The sequence below is a fragment of the Solanum stenotomum genome, chromosome 8, assembly GCF_019186545.1.
Source record: "Solanum stenotomum isolate F172 chromosome 8, ASM1918654v1, whole genome shotgun sequence".
Lineage (NCBI taxonomy): Eukaryota > Viridiplantae > Streptophyta > Magnoliopsida > Solanales > Solanaceae > Solanum > Solanum stenotomum.
Genome location: NC_064289.1, coordinates 11338788 through 11353866, shown reverse-complemented (window position 1 = coordinate 11353866; position 15079 = coordinate 11338788). Strand labels below are relative to the sequence as shown.

The 15079-nt window shown below is 31.1% G+C and overlaps 3 protein-coding genes and 1 pseudogene across 3 annotated transcripts in view; 1 reads left to right on the top strand and 3 right to left on the bottom strand.

Annotated features, from left to right (window-relative positions):
- The first annotated feature begins 1401 nt into the window (after positions 1–1401).
- LOC125873473 (LOB domain-containing protein 24-like) lies at positions 1402–2102 on the top strand. The gene is made up of 2 exons (XM_049554410.1): positions 1402–1554; positions 1827–2102. The coding sequence occupies exons 1-2, from the start codon at positions 1402–1404 to the stop codon at positions 2100–2102; spliced, it is 429 nt and encodes a 142-aa protein (XP_049410367.1).
- A 2514-nt stretch (positions 2103–4616) lies between these two features.
- Positions 4617–6392, bottom strand: LOC125873472 (mannan endo-1,4-beta-mannosidase 5-like; annotated as a pseudogene).
- Positions 6393–12625: 6233 nt separating this feature from the next.
- LOC125873471 (mannan endo-1,4-beta-mannosidase 5-like) lies at positions 12626–14303 on the bottom strand. The gene is made up of 4 exons (XM_049554409.1): positions 13965–14303; positions 13448–13768; positions 13163–13365; positions 12626–13070 (listed from the first exon to the last, which is right to left on the bottom strand). Exons 1-4 carry the CDS (start codon positions 14301–14303, stop codon positions 12626–12628), a joined length of 1308 nt encoding a protein of 435 aa, XP_049410366.1.
- Positions 14304–14450: 147 nt separating this feature from the next.
- Positions 14451–15079, bottom strand: part of LOC125873470 (mannan endo-1,4-beta-mannosidase 5-like) — a 2254-nt gene continuing 1625 nt past the window's right edge. Inside the window, exon 5 of the mRNA XM_049554408.1 lies at positions 14451–14507. Within this exon, the coding sequence (XP_049410365.1) occupies positions 14451–14507 (57 nt within the window). The remainder of the gene's footprint in view (positions 14508–15079) is intronic.

Below are 15079 nucleotides of genomic sequence, written 5' to 3'. Positions count from 1 at the left end.
ATAAACTAAAATTAATAAAAAGGGTCCACATTTTAAATTTTGAGAGGAGAAAAGATTTAAGAAGATGGGGCCCACTAATTAAAAATAATTAAAATTAATGAAAATGGCCCATATTTTAAATTTTGATGCTTGAAAATGTATTTTTTGATTAATTAATTTAAAAAAAGTGTTTGAGAAAAATGGTGAATAAATAAATAATAATGATGTGGTGCGGAAATGACTAATGGACTACTATGTGGCAGGTGAGAGTAATGTTATAATTTTATGGTGGTATTAAATCACTTCAAAATTGTTAAGGATGTACTTAAATGTCCGTATAATTAAAGTGTTAAAATAAGTTTTGGTATCAAGTTCAAAGATGATTTTGTGTAGTTTCTTCTCTAATTTATATGAACAATTACATATATTTATAAATTTTGTTTTAAATTTAATCATGACATATATATCTTTATCTTATCTTATTTAATTTAAAATTATTTTACTTATCTTTCAAATAGAATAAATGGTAAAAAAATCATAATCTCAAAATAATTTAATTTGCTAATGCAATCACTCAATGAAATTTGGTGTAACTGGAGTCGAAGAAGCTGATGATGTTACTTCTTTTTTCTTCTTTGCTTGTATAATATCAAAACAACAAAAATAACTTTTAGTGACAATAAATATATTTTAATAAAGAGTATTAAAATATTTATCGACATTAATTAATTGTTATTGTACACAATGTCGCTATAAACTTTAAGGATATTTACACATATTTAGCAATAATCAAACTATTGTCGTTAATTAATTGTAGCTAAAGATTATTTTTGACGTAGTGTCTGTGCTTAGATTACTCTGTCGATTGAATTCCCTGTACATTTCTAAAAGACACATACACGATTTCAAAACTATGCAATATCCGCTCCAGAGCGGAGTTAGGAGGCGCCGGGGGTTTCACTTGATCCTCTTTGTTAAAAAATTACATGGTATAAGTTTCACCTCATAATAAAATTCTTATGCTCCTATTAAAGACGATTTCAACATCTAATACTAGATTTGAATTTAAAAGACTTGATGGTCGAAGGAAACTCATATTTCAAAATAGTGTAGCATATGACTCAATTAAATCAATATAATTTAAATTTGCATTATACAAGGCAATATAGAAAAAGGAAAACACCAGTCTGAAACATCTTACCAAGTTTAGTCCGATCAAACAATGGTAGATTTACAAAATGTACTGGTAACTTTCCTAAATTTCTTTCAAAACTAAACTTTATAAAAAAATATAGCCGTTCATAAAAAAAAAATCTTCTCATTTAAATACACTACTGAAATTTTAACAAAAGTATTATTAAGCAACCAAAATCTTACACTAGATTTTTTGTTCTTAACACAAAAGATTTTGAAAATCTTATTATGAGTTCGAAACGTTGTGCTGCTTGCAAGCAATTGAGACGAAGATGTCCTTCAGATTGTATTTTTTTACCATATTTTCCTCCAAATAATCCTCAAAGATTTTCTTTTGTTCACAGAATCTATGGTGCTAGTAATGTTGGAAAGTTGCTCCAGGTAACACTATAGTATATACATGTTAATTATTATATTAGGTTCGAAGAATATACATGTATTTTTAAATTTTGAATTTGTCTCTGATCATGATTTCATAGTCTTATTGCATTTTCCACTTATGTATTTGTTCCTCTTATTTCATTTAGTAACTTCCTCTTTTCTAAGTTCTAATTATGTTAAAAATATTTTTCATGAAATTAATGACAAATTAATTTTTCTCTTGTTAGTTAATTTTGTTTATCTTTTTTCTTTTTTCTTTTGTGAAATATCAGCAAGTACAAGAGCATCAACGAGCTGATGTAGCGGATTCCCTGTACTACGAGGCTTATTGTCGAATTAAAAGTCCTATTTATGGCTGTGTTGGAATTATAAGCATTTTACATCAAGAAATTGATCGTTTAGAACGCGAGTTAGCAAAAGTACAAGCTGAAATTAGCCTTGTTAAAGGCCAGACACAAATAGAAGGACACTTGGCACAAGGGCAACAAGTTGAACTTTCATCATCATCTTTTGATCTTTCTATTATTACTACTCCTTGGTTTTACTAGAATTGCTTTAAGTTACTCTAAATTAACCAAGATAATGTCATGTACTCTTTTATTCGAATAATTAAATTATTTTATTTGAGTCGATCGCGTTTTCACATAGTACTAATTGCAATCATTGATATTTTCTAGTTGAAAATTAAGCTAATTTTATCGCGTTAAATATAACACATATAATGTGATCGATATATATTATATTTAAGTTCTATCTTTAAATTGTTAACAAGTCATGTCCAATTGATAAATTTATCTTGTTCGTAAGTCATGTCACGTGAGATAAAATTGTCTTATTCATAAGTTATGTTGGTTTTTTATTATTACATATTTGATTTGATATGATAAAAGTTAATTTTCTAATGTTTGGTTACATAAAATGGTTTTTAAGGAAAATATTTACTATTAATAGGGGGAATTGACTTTCTTAACTTATGAAATTGATATTCATGTTAGAGGCTTGACTAATGATTCGTGTAATGTGTTGTGAACCAAGCTAGCTCTATAAAGGTCTATGAGTTAGAAGTGGTAAATGAGGTTGGGCTAACTGTAAAATATGGGAGTGTTTTATTTGAGATCCAGGCCCAATTAGCATTTGGTTAAAAGGGAAAATGAGTTGGAAAGGAGGGTTATGCAAATTGTTAAAGAAAAGAGTGTTTCCTCTCATCTCCCTTCTTAGTCTAGGTTTCCCATCTCCTTCTATCTAGTTCTATATTTTCTGCTCTTCTTTTCCTTCAGTTAAGTTTTCTCAATTTCGTTGTAAGGACGTTAGTCGTTCCCATTTCTCAATTGTATTTTGTGTTCTTTCGCGATTATAATATATATCCTCTTTGTGTGGTAACTTGAGTTGTTACATAATGTAAAACTCATTTAAGGGAGAAATTGATTTTCCTAACTTACGAACGAATGTTGTTTTCCTAGCAACTATCTTAACTTGTAATTTTTCTTTTATTTCTCACCTGATCATCATAAATCATAATTCTCATTAAAGTCCTACTAATCAATCTAAATTCGTGTAATGTAAGGTCCATATAAGGGGGAGCATTGCCTAACAATACTTAACACGATCTTTTTCATATTCAGAATTAACCTTAAATCTTTGGTTATGGATGGAGAAATTCTATCTATCTTCTGACAACTTAATTATTTCAACTAACACTTAAATATTATTTTAATATTTAATACTCAAAAGTTCAATTAAAACAATATTATTAGTTTATCCATTATATATCATGAAGTATTTTTCACTAATTAACTAAGCAATTATAAAAGATATTTTTTTATGAAAATACTTTACGATCACACGAAACACACTTGACTTTTATTTGTGGGGTGAAGTAATTCCTCTCATAAAATTAAATAATAACAATAATAATAATAATGAGAAAGTGTGTTAATAAATGATTGGGAATTGAAGTAACATGGATTTATCATATAAAGTTGCAGAAAATATGCAATGCATTTTGTTGTACGAGGGAAAACAGCTTCAACTAATTTTTATGACATCATAAGAATACCATTGTGAAATTGTGACATCAGCGTGATAACTTAAATCTTTTTTTTCATCAGTAACAACCATAACTAACACATGAAATATAATCTTTCTACTATATGAAATATTACTTAATTTGTAGTACTGAACAATTAAATTTTTATCGAAATCAATTTTTAGGTTATATTTTATCTCTTTATTATAACAATTTTTGTTTTTACATATAATAACAACATGAAAAAAAAAACCATTTTATAACAACACATATTTTTTAAAAAAATTACCCCACTATAGTATCTGTTTTTTGATAACATAATAATCAATCATCATCATTATAGAAATAAAATCTCTAAAATTATCAATAATAGGTCTAGAGATTCAGAATGAATATTTTGATATTTTAATATTATTTATGACAAATAATAATATATGAATATATATTTCCATGAATAGATTGAAATCTACGAAACAAGATACAATTTTTCAAGTAGATTTAAAATGTATCTGTTTAGATTAAATCTTTATACATTTAATTATGAATTGAGTGAAACTGTATTAACCTTATTTAATTTTAATTTGTGAAGTATGCATATTTTTGAGATTTAAAATTTAAAATAAGAAACACACTTGGCAAAATTCACTTCGTTTATTTAATTTAAGTCAGTATTCTACTTAAAGTTTCAAATAGAGCTCTTTAAGTTGAAGTTGCATTAAAAAGTATACTGATATATAGTGTGATACTATTACATAGTAGCAATCAACATACTAAAATAAACAGAAGTATGGGGAGGAAAAAAAATCTAATTCCAATAACAAACCTGTTGAACAACAACAATTACGATTTTCAAGTATGTTGAAATGCAAGCAAAATACATTCAGAAAGTAAATCAACGGGTACACTAGCTAACTTTTGCTTATGCGAAGATTACAAATTGGTAAATTGGGCTTACAAATTGGCCATAGGAGTACTCCGAAATATAAAACAAACACTTTAAAAACAAACTGTGCCTATCCATGACCTCATCGATGCTTCAACGATGATGTCCCATTGCTAATGGATGATGTCCAACACCTAGTGGATGATGTCCATGTACCTGACCCAAATTAGGGCTATTAACCAAATGAGCCAAAGTTGTCATGGCATGAGATTGCCCTGAAATTAGCCCTGCAGTTGAAGGATTTTGTGCCAAGATTATTGAGTAACCATCATCAAAATTGTCCATGCCTTGTGCCACTAGCTGCCATACTAAACTCCCTCCCATTGTCCCTCCTGCTTTGGCAAAATTGTACACATTTCTGTAAACTAAACTCATGAATGTATCTCTTGCATTTTGATTGTATCCTGGATCTTTGCTCGACTTCCCAAATTCAGCGAGAATCAATGGCTTCTTTAATATGGTTCTTGAATCTTGCCAATGACTTGTCATCCACCTTTGCATGAATGTTGCTTGTGCATCGTCATTTTGTCCAGACAACCTGTTAACCAAAAAAGGTTTTCCATTATATTTGACGAGTTTAAGTTTTGTGCACTAACAATATAGAGATTTGTTTAGTACTCTTTACCATTGATCAGTGTATGCATGTATAGTAGCAAAATCAATCTCTTTAACAAGATGGCTACTCATGAAATCAGTTCCAACTTGAAAACCAGGATTAACTTGCTTCTTTTCAGGCATTGAATCGCCATAAAATCCTTCCATTCCTATCTCCAACAAGTGCTTTTTGTCTAGCGATGCGATTTCACATAACTTGCCATTTCTTGAACCCATCCCTGTCAAAAAACATCACATCATATAATTATTAAAAAACATTACAATTAAGAAAACATATGATAGATTTGTGTCTGCTTTTACTCACATTAACTGTTTTTCCAGAATAATCAGCATTGCAGCGAGGCTCATTCATAAGTTCCCATGCCATTATAGTTGAGTCATCTCTGTATGTTATTCTAGTCATTGTATTGACCCTTGTCACTATTTTCTTAACATGATTCTTGTAATAATCTTTAAGAACTGGATGAGTGTAGAAATCATCTTCACTGTTGATATTCTGAATTCCTGCATTTTTTGCCCATTGAGCATATTGACTTCTCCCTCCAAAATCTTTGTAGTTATTCACAAAGCTCAATATTAAGCGTATCCCATACTTTCTTGCTTCCGAGATCACAAAATCCAATCCCTATATCATATAATGAAAAAAACAAGAAACTTATTAGCCTCTAATTCTTGAGACACATAATTAACTTTAACATGATATCGGAACAGACAGGGCAGAGGAGGATGCAGGGACGGACAAAAGTTTAATGGGGCAGGGTGGATTCAAATTGATCATAATTTCCATAATCTTCGTCCATGAAAGAAGAATTAAGCCAACACGTGAGGGACGTGTTGATCAGTCATAATTAAGCAAATGTATTTTATCTAACAATTCAAGATTTTAGATGAGCTTGATCAAATAATTTAAACGACCTGTAAAACACGTTCATCATAGACACCAGGGGAAATTTGCAATGCTGCATCGCCACCATCGCTAAAAGCCCATGTCCTGCATACAGAGAGGCTAGCAGCAGAGGCTTCTTTGAAAACCTCAGAGACTTTATACCTCTCAGTTGGCTCAGCAGCAACATGCATTAGCCAATAAGAGTTGAAACCATTGAACAGAAAAGGTGATCCATTTAGTACAAAATGGGCACTTCTTGTTCTAACAAAATCTACATTTTTAGTATTTTCTATATTCCTAGCTTCTGTGACTATACCTAGTAGGAGGAGGCAGAGCAAGGCAAAGAATGCTCTACTAAAAGAAGCCATTAATTAATTTGTTAGAACAATGTATATAGTTTGTAAAATGGAAGGATGATTTGAGTAGCCAATGGATGTTTGTAGAGCTATTTATAGTTACTTGCAACTTACTAAAAATAGAAAAAAGTATGAAGTTGAAGTGTTAGGAGGATTTTCAGGATTGATATCCAATAGTTGGTTAACTATATTTAGCAAAAACGAATTTCTTTATCTTTGGTTTCAAGGTTTTGTGGAAAGCTGACCGAATGTGAAAGTTCAGTTGGAAGGAAAAAGGTAATAGAATTATTAATCAGAAGAATGAAAGATATTTAAAAAAAGAAAAAGAGGTGTTATGAAATGTGGGTGATGTCTTATAAATGTGCTTCTCCATGTGCATAGTTTTAATAAGTTCATAGAAACTTGAATGTCCAATGGAAGGTTGAAGAGATTGTAGTTAAAGAACCTCTCCTTTTATCCTGCAGGATTTGAAGCCAAGAAATGCTGACTTGCATGTGAATTTGGGACACGAGATAGGCTCAGTCCCAGAGCCAGAATTTTCATTAAGAAAATTTAAAATATAAAAAGTAAACATACACGAAAGTCAAATGGATTAAACATCTACTATATATATAAAAAAAAAAAAAATTTAAGCTTTTATATACAATGTAAATTTCGTATGAAAGGGATACAGATGAACAACCTTGCACACCCCTTCCTCCTAGTTGTGCCCTATAGGGGCAGATCTAATGCTTTGACACTGATTTTATCCAAATCCAGTATTTTAGTTAGGAATATATATAGATTTCAAGTAAAATTAAAATCCACAAGAATTTCAACAAATATTAGATATGAAATAATAATTTTAGAAGTATAAATGTAGTACTAAGAACCTTAAAGGTAAGAATTCATCAAGTTAAAGTTCTGGATCCGACTCGTGTTGGAAGGAAAAACATGAAGGTCATTTGAATATAGTTAGAAAATGGTTAGTTAAGAAAGAGAAGAAGTGGTTATCGTAACAGATGAATGATATCTCTAAGCTTTTTCAAGTTTCAAACTCTTGGAGTTTCTACAACTCCCACCAAAAACTTTAGCTAAAAGGCACCTTTTTTTTTTCTTCCAGTTCAGTTATCCCATTTAATTTTGTTGATCTTCCAAAAAGAATGTCTACTCAACATTTTGAGAACAAATTATTCATGACTAGTTTGAATAATTCAAATTAGCATCGCATAGGACTTGATAAAAGGAAAGTGTTCCTTAATTACATGTGATTTTTTCGTTTTCATTGCTCGAATTCATAATGATCTCTAATTAACAATGGAGAAATTTTGTCCGTACTATCACACTTGTTGGAGGTTATAAGGATGGTGTGATAACTACGTAGGGATGGAAATGGAGTGGGGCGGAGCAAGGTGGGTTAAGTCTTCCCCACTAAGATTTTGCTCTGCCCCAACCTATTTAGCCCATTTACATGTTTTTTAGAAAAATTCAAAATTAATACTAATTTAATCCTTTTACGTTAGTTTATTCGTCTCTTTTAATTTTCTTTAGCAAATCGTTAGGTTATTCGTCTCTTTTAATTTTCTTTAGCAAATCATCAGTTTATTCGTCTCTTTTAATTTTCTTTAGCAAATCAGTGCCTGTTTAAAACCATCTGATCACTTAATCGAAATGAACCTGCCGGCAAATGGTTCAATCTCTTTATCTTCATGTCAAATAGCAGATAAAGAAGTGAACAACACTTGCTAATATATTTTCATAAACTTGTCTACAAAAACAGAAAAGAAAAGAAGACATAAAACTTTAATCCCTATGCTCTTGAAGCAGCCCCTATTTCTTTCTTAGAATATATCAACATGTTGAATCTTGAGAGATAACAACACAAGCTTTTGAAGAATCAACAACTAATACTCCAGTTTGAGTACTGTCTTGTAAATTCTCAACGCGTAAGCCTCCACAAGACACCTCAAATTTACGACAACTTATGTGAGAAGGTGATTTACGATCACTGATTTGAATTTTTCCACTCAGACTAATAGAAAATCTTGTAGTCTGACCAGACACGAAGTCACTAGCAATAGATGTACCAATCCAATATTCATATGCCTCAGGTAAAGCTGCAAACGTTGAATCGATTACGCTTTGATCTTTTGCATCTTGATGGAGTTTATCAAACACATTGGCACTCCAAAGAAGGGTGTTGGTATAGGATATGTTAGCCTTGAAATCGTTGTAATAGAAATCATAATTGTTGTTAGGATTTTGAACTGAGAAAGTGAGGTTCCAATTGTCTGGATTGTACATTATCAGAGGATGAATATAACGAGTCAATACAGAAAACGAAGATGATGACACTGCTTCAATTTTGAATTTGGGATCGTGAAGTACCATAGTAGTATCTTCATGATCAACATAGAATACGCGAAAAGCTAGAGTGACACCAAGAGCTATGGCTAATACAAGTAGTAAGATTTGTAAAACCAGAGACTTTTTTGTAGAATCAATTGTTGTTGCATCCTTGTTATTTGATTTCTCCTCCATTTGATTAATACGAAGAAAAAAAAATTGACAAATTTTTTTGATGAAATAGAAAAAGTTTACTAATTGAGAATGTAATTTCTTAGGTTAAAGTGTGATTGTTATATAGAATTGAAAAGGTCATTATTCTAAAAGGATTAGGAGAAATTGTTTCCATTATGTAATTGCATTCGGAATTATTTTTGAGATTTAGGTGTTGGATTAATTTATTTTTAAGGCATAAAGTGTTTGTTTTACGAAAAAGAAACGTTTTTCCTAATTGTATTCTACTTAGGTTTGATAATGTTGGAAACTTTTTCCAAAATCCAAATCATTATTTGTCTTCTTTTTATTCCTTTCCTTTTCTGTTTATTCTATTATTCCAAAATTAGTTTTTATATGTTACTTTTCACTTTTAATATATTAAAAAATAATAATAATTAGCGAAATTGATTTTTTCCCCACATGATTTGTGCTCCTTAAATTGTCCAAACTAACTTCTTTTTTTATTCTCCTTTTTTCTCTCTCTTAGTTGTTTATGCTAGTTTTTTTTTATTTGGTAATTTTATGTTATTATTAGTAATCGAGATCATTAATCTTAACCTCAAATTCAAGAATGACGTTTTTACAAGTGAGTTCATTTAAATTCATGAATTTTACAGTGTCGAAACAATCTTTAAATTAATAAATATTAATTTATTTATTAAATAATACAACTACAAAATACTCCATAATATTTCATGGTCCAACCTATATTAATTTAATGAGGCTTTACTGTAATTTTTGAACGTGCAGCCAAATGGCCCTACCCCGTTTAATTATTAAAAATACAAATTTTGACCCGCCCTGTCCCGTTTAAGCATCGCCATTCGCTGCCCAGCCCCAATTGACATTCCTAGTTATAAGCAGTGGCGGATCTAGGATTTCTGTGGAGGGGGTTCGAAATATAAAGAAGTAAACATGTGAAAATTACAAGATAAAAAACTGAGCAAGATAGGAAGAAACTAGTAATCTGAATCCAATAAGTTTAACTTGCCTTGTCATGTCGCGTTTAATTTTTTTTACTTTTACCCTTTTTCATCAAGGTTTTTTTTAAAAATATTTCTTGTGCTTTTTTTCTCTTTTATACTGCAGTGTTCTACTCTATTTTTTGAATTTTTTTAAAATACAACCACTAAGATATTATAATATATATTCATAAGATAAATAATTGACATCGTCGATTTTTTAGTTCATTTAATTCAATTTACTAGGTTGATCATTCGTGAAAAAGATAAATGATGAATAGAACAAATAAGTTTAGTTTAGTTTTCATCTTTTTAAAATCGAACTAAAAAATAATAAGAAAGAAATACTATAAAATTAAGGGCGGAAAATCAATTAATTAGATTTTATTAAAAGATTATACACGATTTTTAAATTTCTTCATTCGATTAACTTTAATTTAATTTATTTTATATAATATTTTTTGTAAATCAATTTCAAATTTAATAATAATTCATCGTTAGTACATGAAAAGAGACTTATGTAGAAATAAAATGAGAAGTATAAATAAGAAGAATAAAAGACAAAAATATCTAAAATATATAAATTTAAACAAAGATAAATTGAGAAAAAGAAATAGCATAGAGAGAAAAATAATAATAACAAAAATAATAAAGCTTTACATTGAACCAAAAACAATGAGGCATTTCATTGAGTTGGGATTTGAGCCCATAACGAGAGCCCATTCAACCTTCCAAAAACAATGAAATAGAGTTGGATTTGACCCCAAAGCAAGAGCCCATTCAAAGAAAAAAAAACCCAAATAGGAAAATGTTGCAGCGAGTGGGAATCGAACCCAGACCCTTTCAGTTAGAGTTGAACTCCTGAACCACTGAACCATGCTTCTCTTTATATTTGAGGGGGTTCATTTTAATATATGTACTCATAAAATCAGAAATAGACCTTATATATACAGTGTAATTTTTCGACGAGGGGGTTCGGGTGAACCCCCTGACCTCCACGTGGGTCCGCCCCTGGTTATAAGGCACAAAAAATTAAACCTTTCAAATGAGAAGCAGGTAAATATAAAAACTTCTATTTTGTCAAACAGAGAATATGCTTCAATTGTTACCTTCAATAGTTTTCCGATGGGGCTTTCACCAAATTCTTACTTCATAGTTAAGTTTAGAGTAATATTTTCTTTTCACATGATTTGCAGTATATTTAATTTCATAGTAATTTGTTAGATAGGGTTTGATTTTAATTGTTTTACGATATACTCAAACCTAGTTATTGTTATTTATCCTAATAACTTATTTAAACTGTTGTATTTTTATTTATTTTTAAAAAAAGATTATTCCCATAATATAAAAGAATAAATAGAATACATTGGTTTATGGTTGAAAAGGGTAAGTTTCTAAATATTTTATTTTTCCTAATTTGTTACCAATTGGGTTTCCCACCAAGGCAAGAATTGACTGGTTCTAAATATACCTCCAATTTTTACAGCAATTGCATTCAACCTTCTTCTTATTATTTTGTTGTATAAACTGATAATCATAAACCCTCTCTCAAAACTATACTTTCTTCACTTTTTGGAAAATATATATGATGAACATGGATTTAGATGAGTTTTGTCCTACGGATTCAGAGTTGCTCACATTCCTTTTGAGGTTTATTACTAAAGAACCTTTGTGTGACGATGGATTTATTACGGAGCTTGATGTTTACAAACAACAACCATGGGTAACTTATAGCTATGGCCGCCACTCATGGATAATCCTAGTAGTTACAGATACTTATAACACCAATTTCAAATCGAAGAGGCAGATCAGTTCACAGGACTGTGGGTGGAAATATTGGCAAGTGGAAGAAAATATATGAGGAGATTATTAATCGCGGACGAAAGATACGTCTGGTTTATGATGACCGTAACAATGGCAAGTGGATCATGAAAAAATATGTGCTTTCTGAAATTCTTCTTAGAAAGTAAACAAGTCTGAGTACAGAGATTCTGTTATTTGTGCCATAAAAAAGATCGATTCCGCTCAACAACCAAAAGTGGATGATCAGCAAGTGTATTTTAGTCAAGAATTATCAATAGAGTTTATCGATATTATGTTGATGGAATTTGATGCGCAATTAATTGATACATCCGCGGGTGACACTGTTAGAGAAGAACATAGCATGGTTGCTGAGTGCTGACCTTGTGGAAGCCATGTCAGTATTGGAAGTCGACAAATAGGTCTTTGAAAGTATGTTTATTTCTAGCAATCCGTTTTGGGTTTTACATATATATTTTTTTCCCTTTGTGATTGTGAAAGGTTTATTAAACCAATCCATCTTCTTGAAGCAATTTCACGAGTTTAGAGTTGCTTCTTAGTTACATATATAATGCATCTTTTAAAATTTCTTACACTAACAGCTATGAATTGACATCATACATAAATGTGCCTTTTAACTTGGTCTAGTTTAATAGAGATCTTCTGTTTGAAAGTTGGGATTTAAACTTGAGAAAGACAGAAATCAAATTCATCAACAAATCTATTTCCAAAAACAAACATGTAGAATACAAAAATAAATCCTAAACAAGTGCGATGACAACATACATTCAGAAAGATAATCAACAGAACACCAACTAATTTTTGCTGATGCGAAAATTCCAAATTTGTAAGTTGAGTTACAAATTGGTCAAAAGTGTACTCCAAAATATAAAACAAACACCTTAAAAACGAATTGTGCCTATCCATGACCTCATCGATACTTCAACCATGATGTCCCATTCCTAATGGATGATGTCCAACACCTAGTGGATGATGTCCATGTACCTGACCCAAATTAGGGCTATTAACCAAATGAGCCAAAGTTGTCATGGCATGTGATTGCCCTGAAATTAGCCCTGCAGTTGAAGGATTTTGTGCCAAGATTATTGAGTAACCATCATCAAAATTGTCCATGCCTTGTGCCACTAGCTGCCATACTAAGCTCCCTCCCATTGTCCCTCCTGCTTTCGCAAAATTGTACACATTTCTATAAACTAAACTCATGAATGTGTCTCTTGCATTTTGACTGTATCCTGGATCTTTGCTTGACTTCCCAAATTCAGCAAGTACCAATGGCTTCTTTAATATGGTTCTTGAATCTTGCCAATGACTTATCATCCACCTTTGCATGAATGTTGCTTGTGCATCATCACTTTGTCCAGACAACCTGTTCAACAAAAAAAAACTTATCCTGTTATATATATTACGAGTTTGAATTATATGCACTGACAGTATATATGTCTGTTCAGTACTCTTTACCATTGGTCGGTGTATGCATGTATAGTAGCAAAATCAATCTCTTTAACAAGATGGCTACTGATGAAATCTGTTCCAACTTGAAAACCAGGATTAACTTGCTTCTTTTCTGGCATTGAATCGCCATAAAATCCTTCCATCCCTATCTCCAACAAGTGTTTTTTGTCTAGTGATTTCACAAAACTTGCCATCTCTTGAACCCATCCCTGTTGATAAACATCACATACTCACATAGTTAGCATAAAAAAACATGAAACATTATTGTGTTTGCTTTCAGTTTTTACTCACATTAACTGTTTTTCCAGAATAATCAGCATTGCAGCGAGGCTCATTGATAAGTTCCCACGCCATTATTGTCGAGTCATCTCTGTATGCTATTCTAGTCATTGTATTGACTCTTGTCACTATTTTCTTAACATGGTTCTTGTAATAATCTTTAAGTACTGGATGAGTATAAAAATCATCTTCACTGTTAATATTCTGAATTCCTGCATTTTTTGCCCATTGAGCATATTGACTTCTCCCTCCAAAATCTTTGTAGTTATTCACAAAGCTCAATATTAAACGTATCCCATACTTCCGTGCTTCTGATATCACAAAATCCAATCCCTATATCACAAAGAATCGATCCACGTTAATTAAAGTCCATAAATATAAAACAATGTCACATTTACTACACAATAAAGAGAACAAGAAATTATAAGCCTCTAATCTTGAGACATAATAAGTAAACAAAAAGTTTGTTCTATCAAATAGTTTTAACTTTTAAATGAGATGATCACATATTTTTAAACTAAGAAACGACCTGTAAAACACGTTCATCATAGACACCAGGAGAAATCTGCAATGCTGCATCGCCGCCATCACTAAAAGCCCATGTCCTGCATACAGAGAGACTAGCAGCAGAGGCTTCTTTGAAAACCTCAGAGACTTTATACCTCTCAGTTGGCTCAGCAGCAACATGCATTAGCCAATAAGAGTTGAAACCATTGAACAGAAAAGGTGATCCATTAAGTACAAAATGGGCACCTCTTGTTCTAACAAAATCAACATTTTTAGTATTTTCTATATTCCTAGTTTCTGTGACTATAGCTAGTAGGAGGAGGCAGAGCAAGGCAAAGAATGCTCTACTAAAAGAAGCCATTAATTAATTTGTTAGAACAATGTATATAGTTTGTAAAATGGAAAGGATGATTTGAGTAGCCAATGGATGTTTGTAGAGCTATTTATAGTTACTTACAACTTACTAAAAATAGAAAAAAGTATGAAGTTGAAGTGATTAGGAGGATTTTCAGGATTGATATCCAATAGTTGGTTTGCTAAATTTGGCAAAAACAAATTTCTTTATCTTTAGTTTTGTGGAAAGCTGACTGAAGGTGAAAGTTCAGTTGGAGGAAAAGGGAAAGAGTAATATAGGGAATTGATAAGAAAAAATAAAGAATTAAAAAAGGAAAATGGAGGTGCCATGAAATATAATGTGGGTGATGTCTTATGAATTTGATAGGCACATAGGGACTTGAATATGAGTATATGATATATATAGAAGGTTGAAAAAGCTTAAATTAGAGAGGCGGATTCAGAATTTAAAATTTAGGGGTTCCCAATAATAGGGGTTCAAACCTTGGTCTGTGACTACAAATGAATTTTTACTCATTCACCACATCTATGTTCAGGGTTCCCAATGGAAATACTTAGTTTTACTCAAAGGTTTCACAATATAAATATAAAGTCTGAGCAAAAGTTATTAAATTCTCGGGAACTCACACGTATACATCCGCCCATGTGCCTTAAAGTTAATGAACCTCCGTTCATCCCACATGATTTGAAGCCAAGAAATGCTTAAATAATCAGCTCATACTTTAAAGAGATTTTAGGAGCACATGCATGTGAAGTTAGGCGTCGGGCAACGTAAATTTTTTT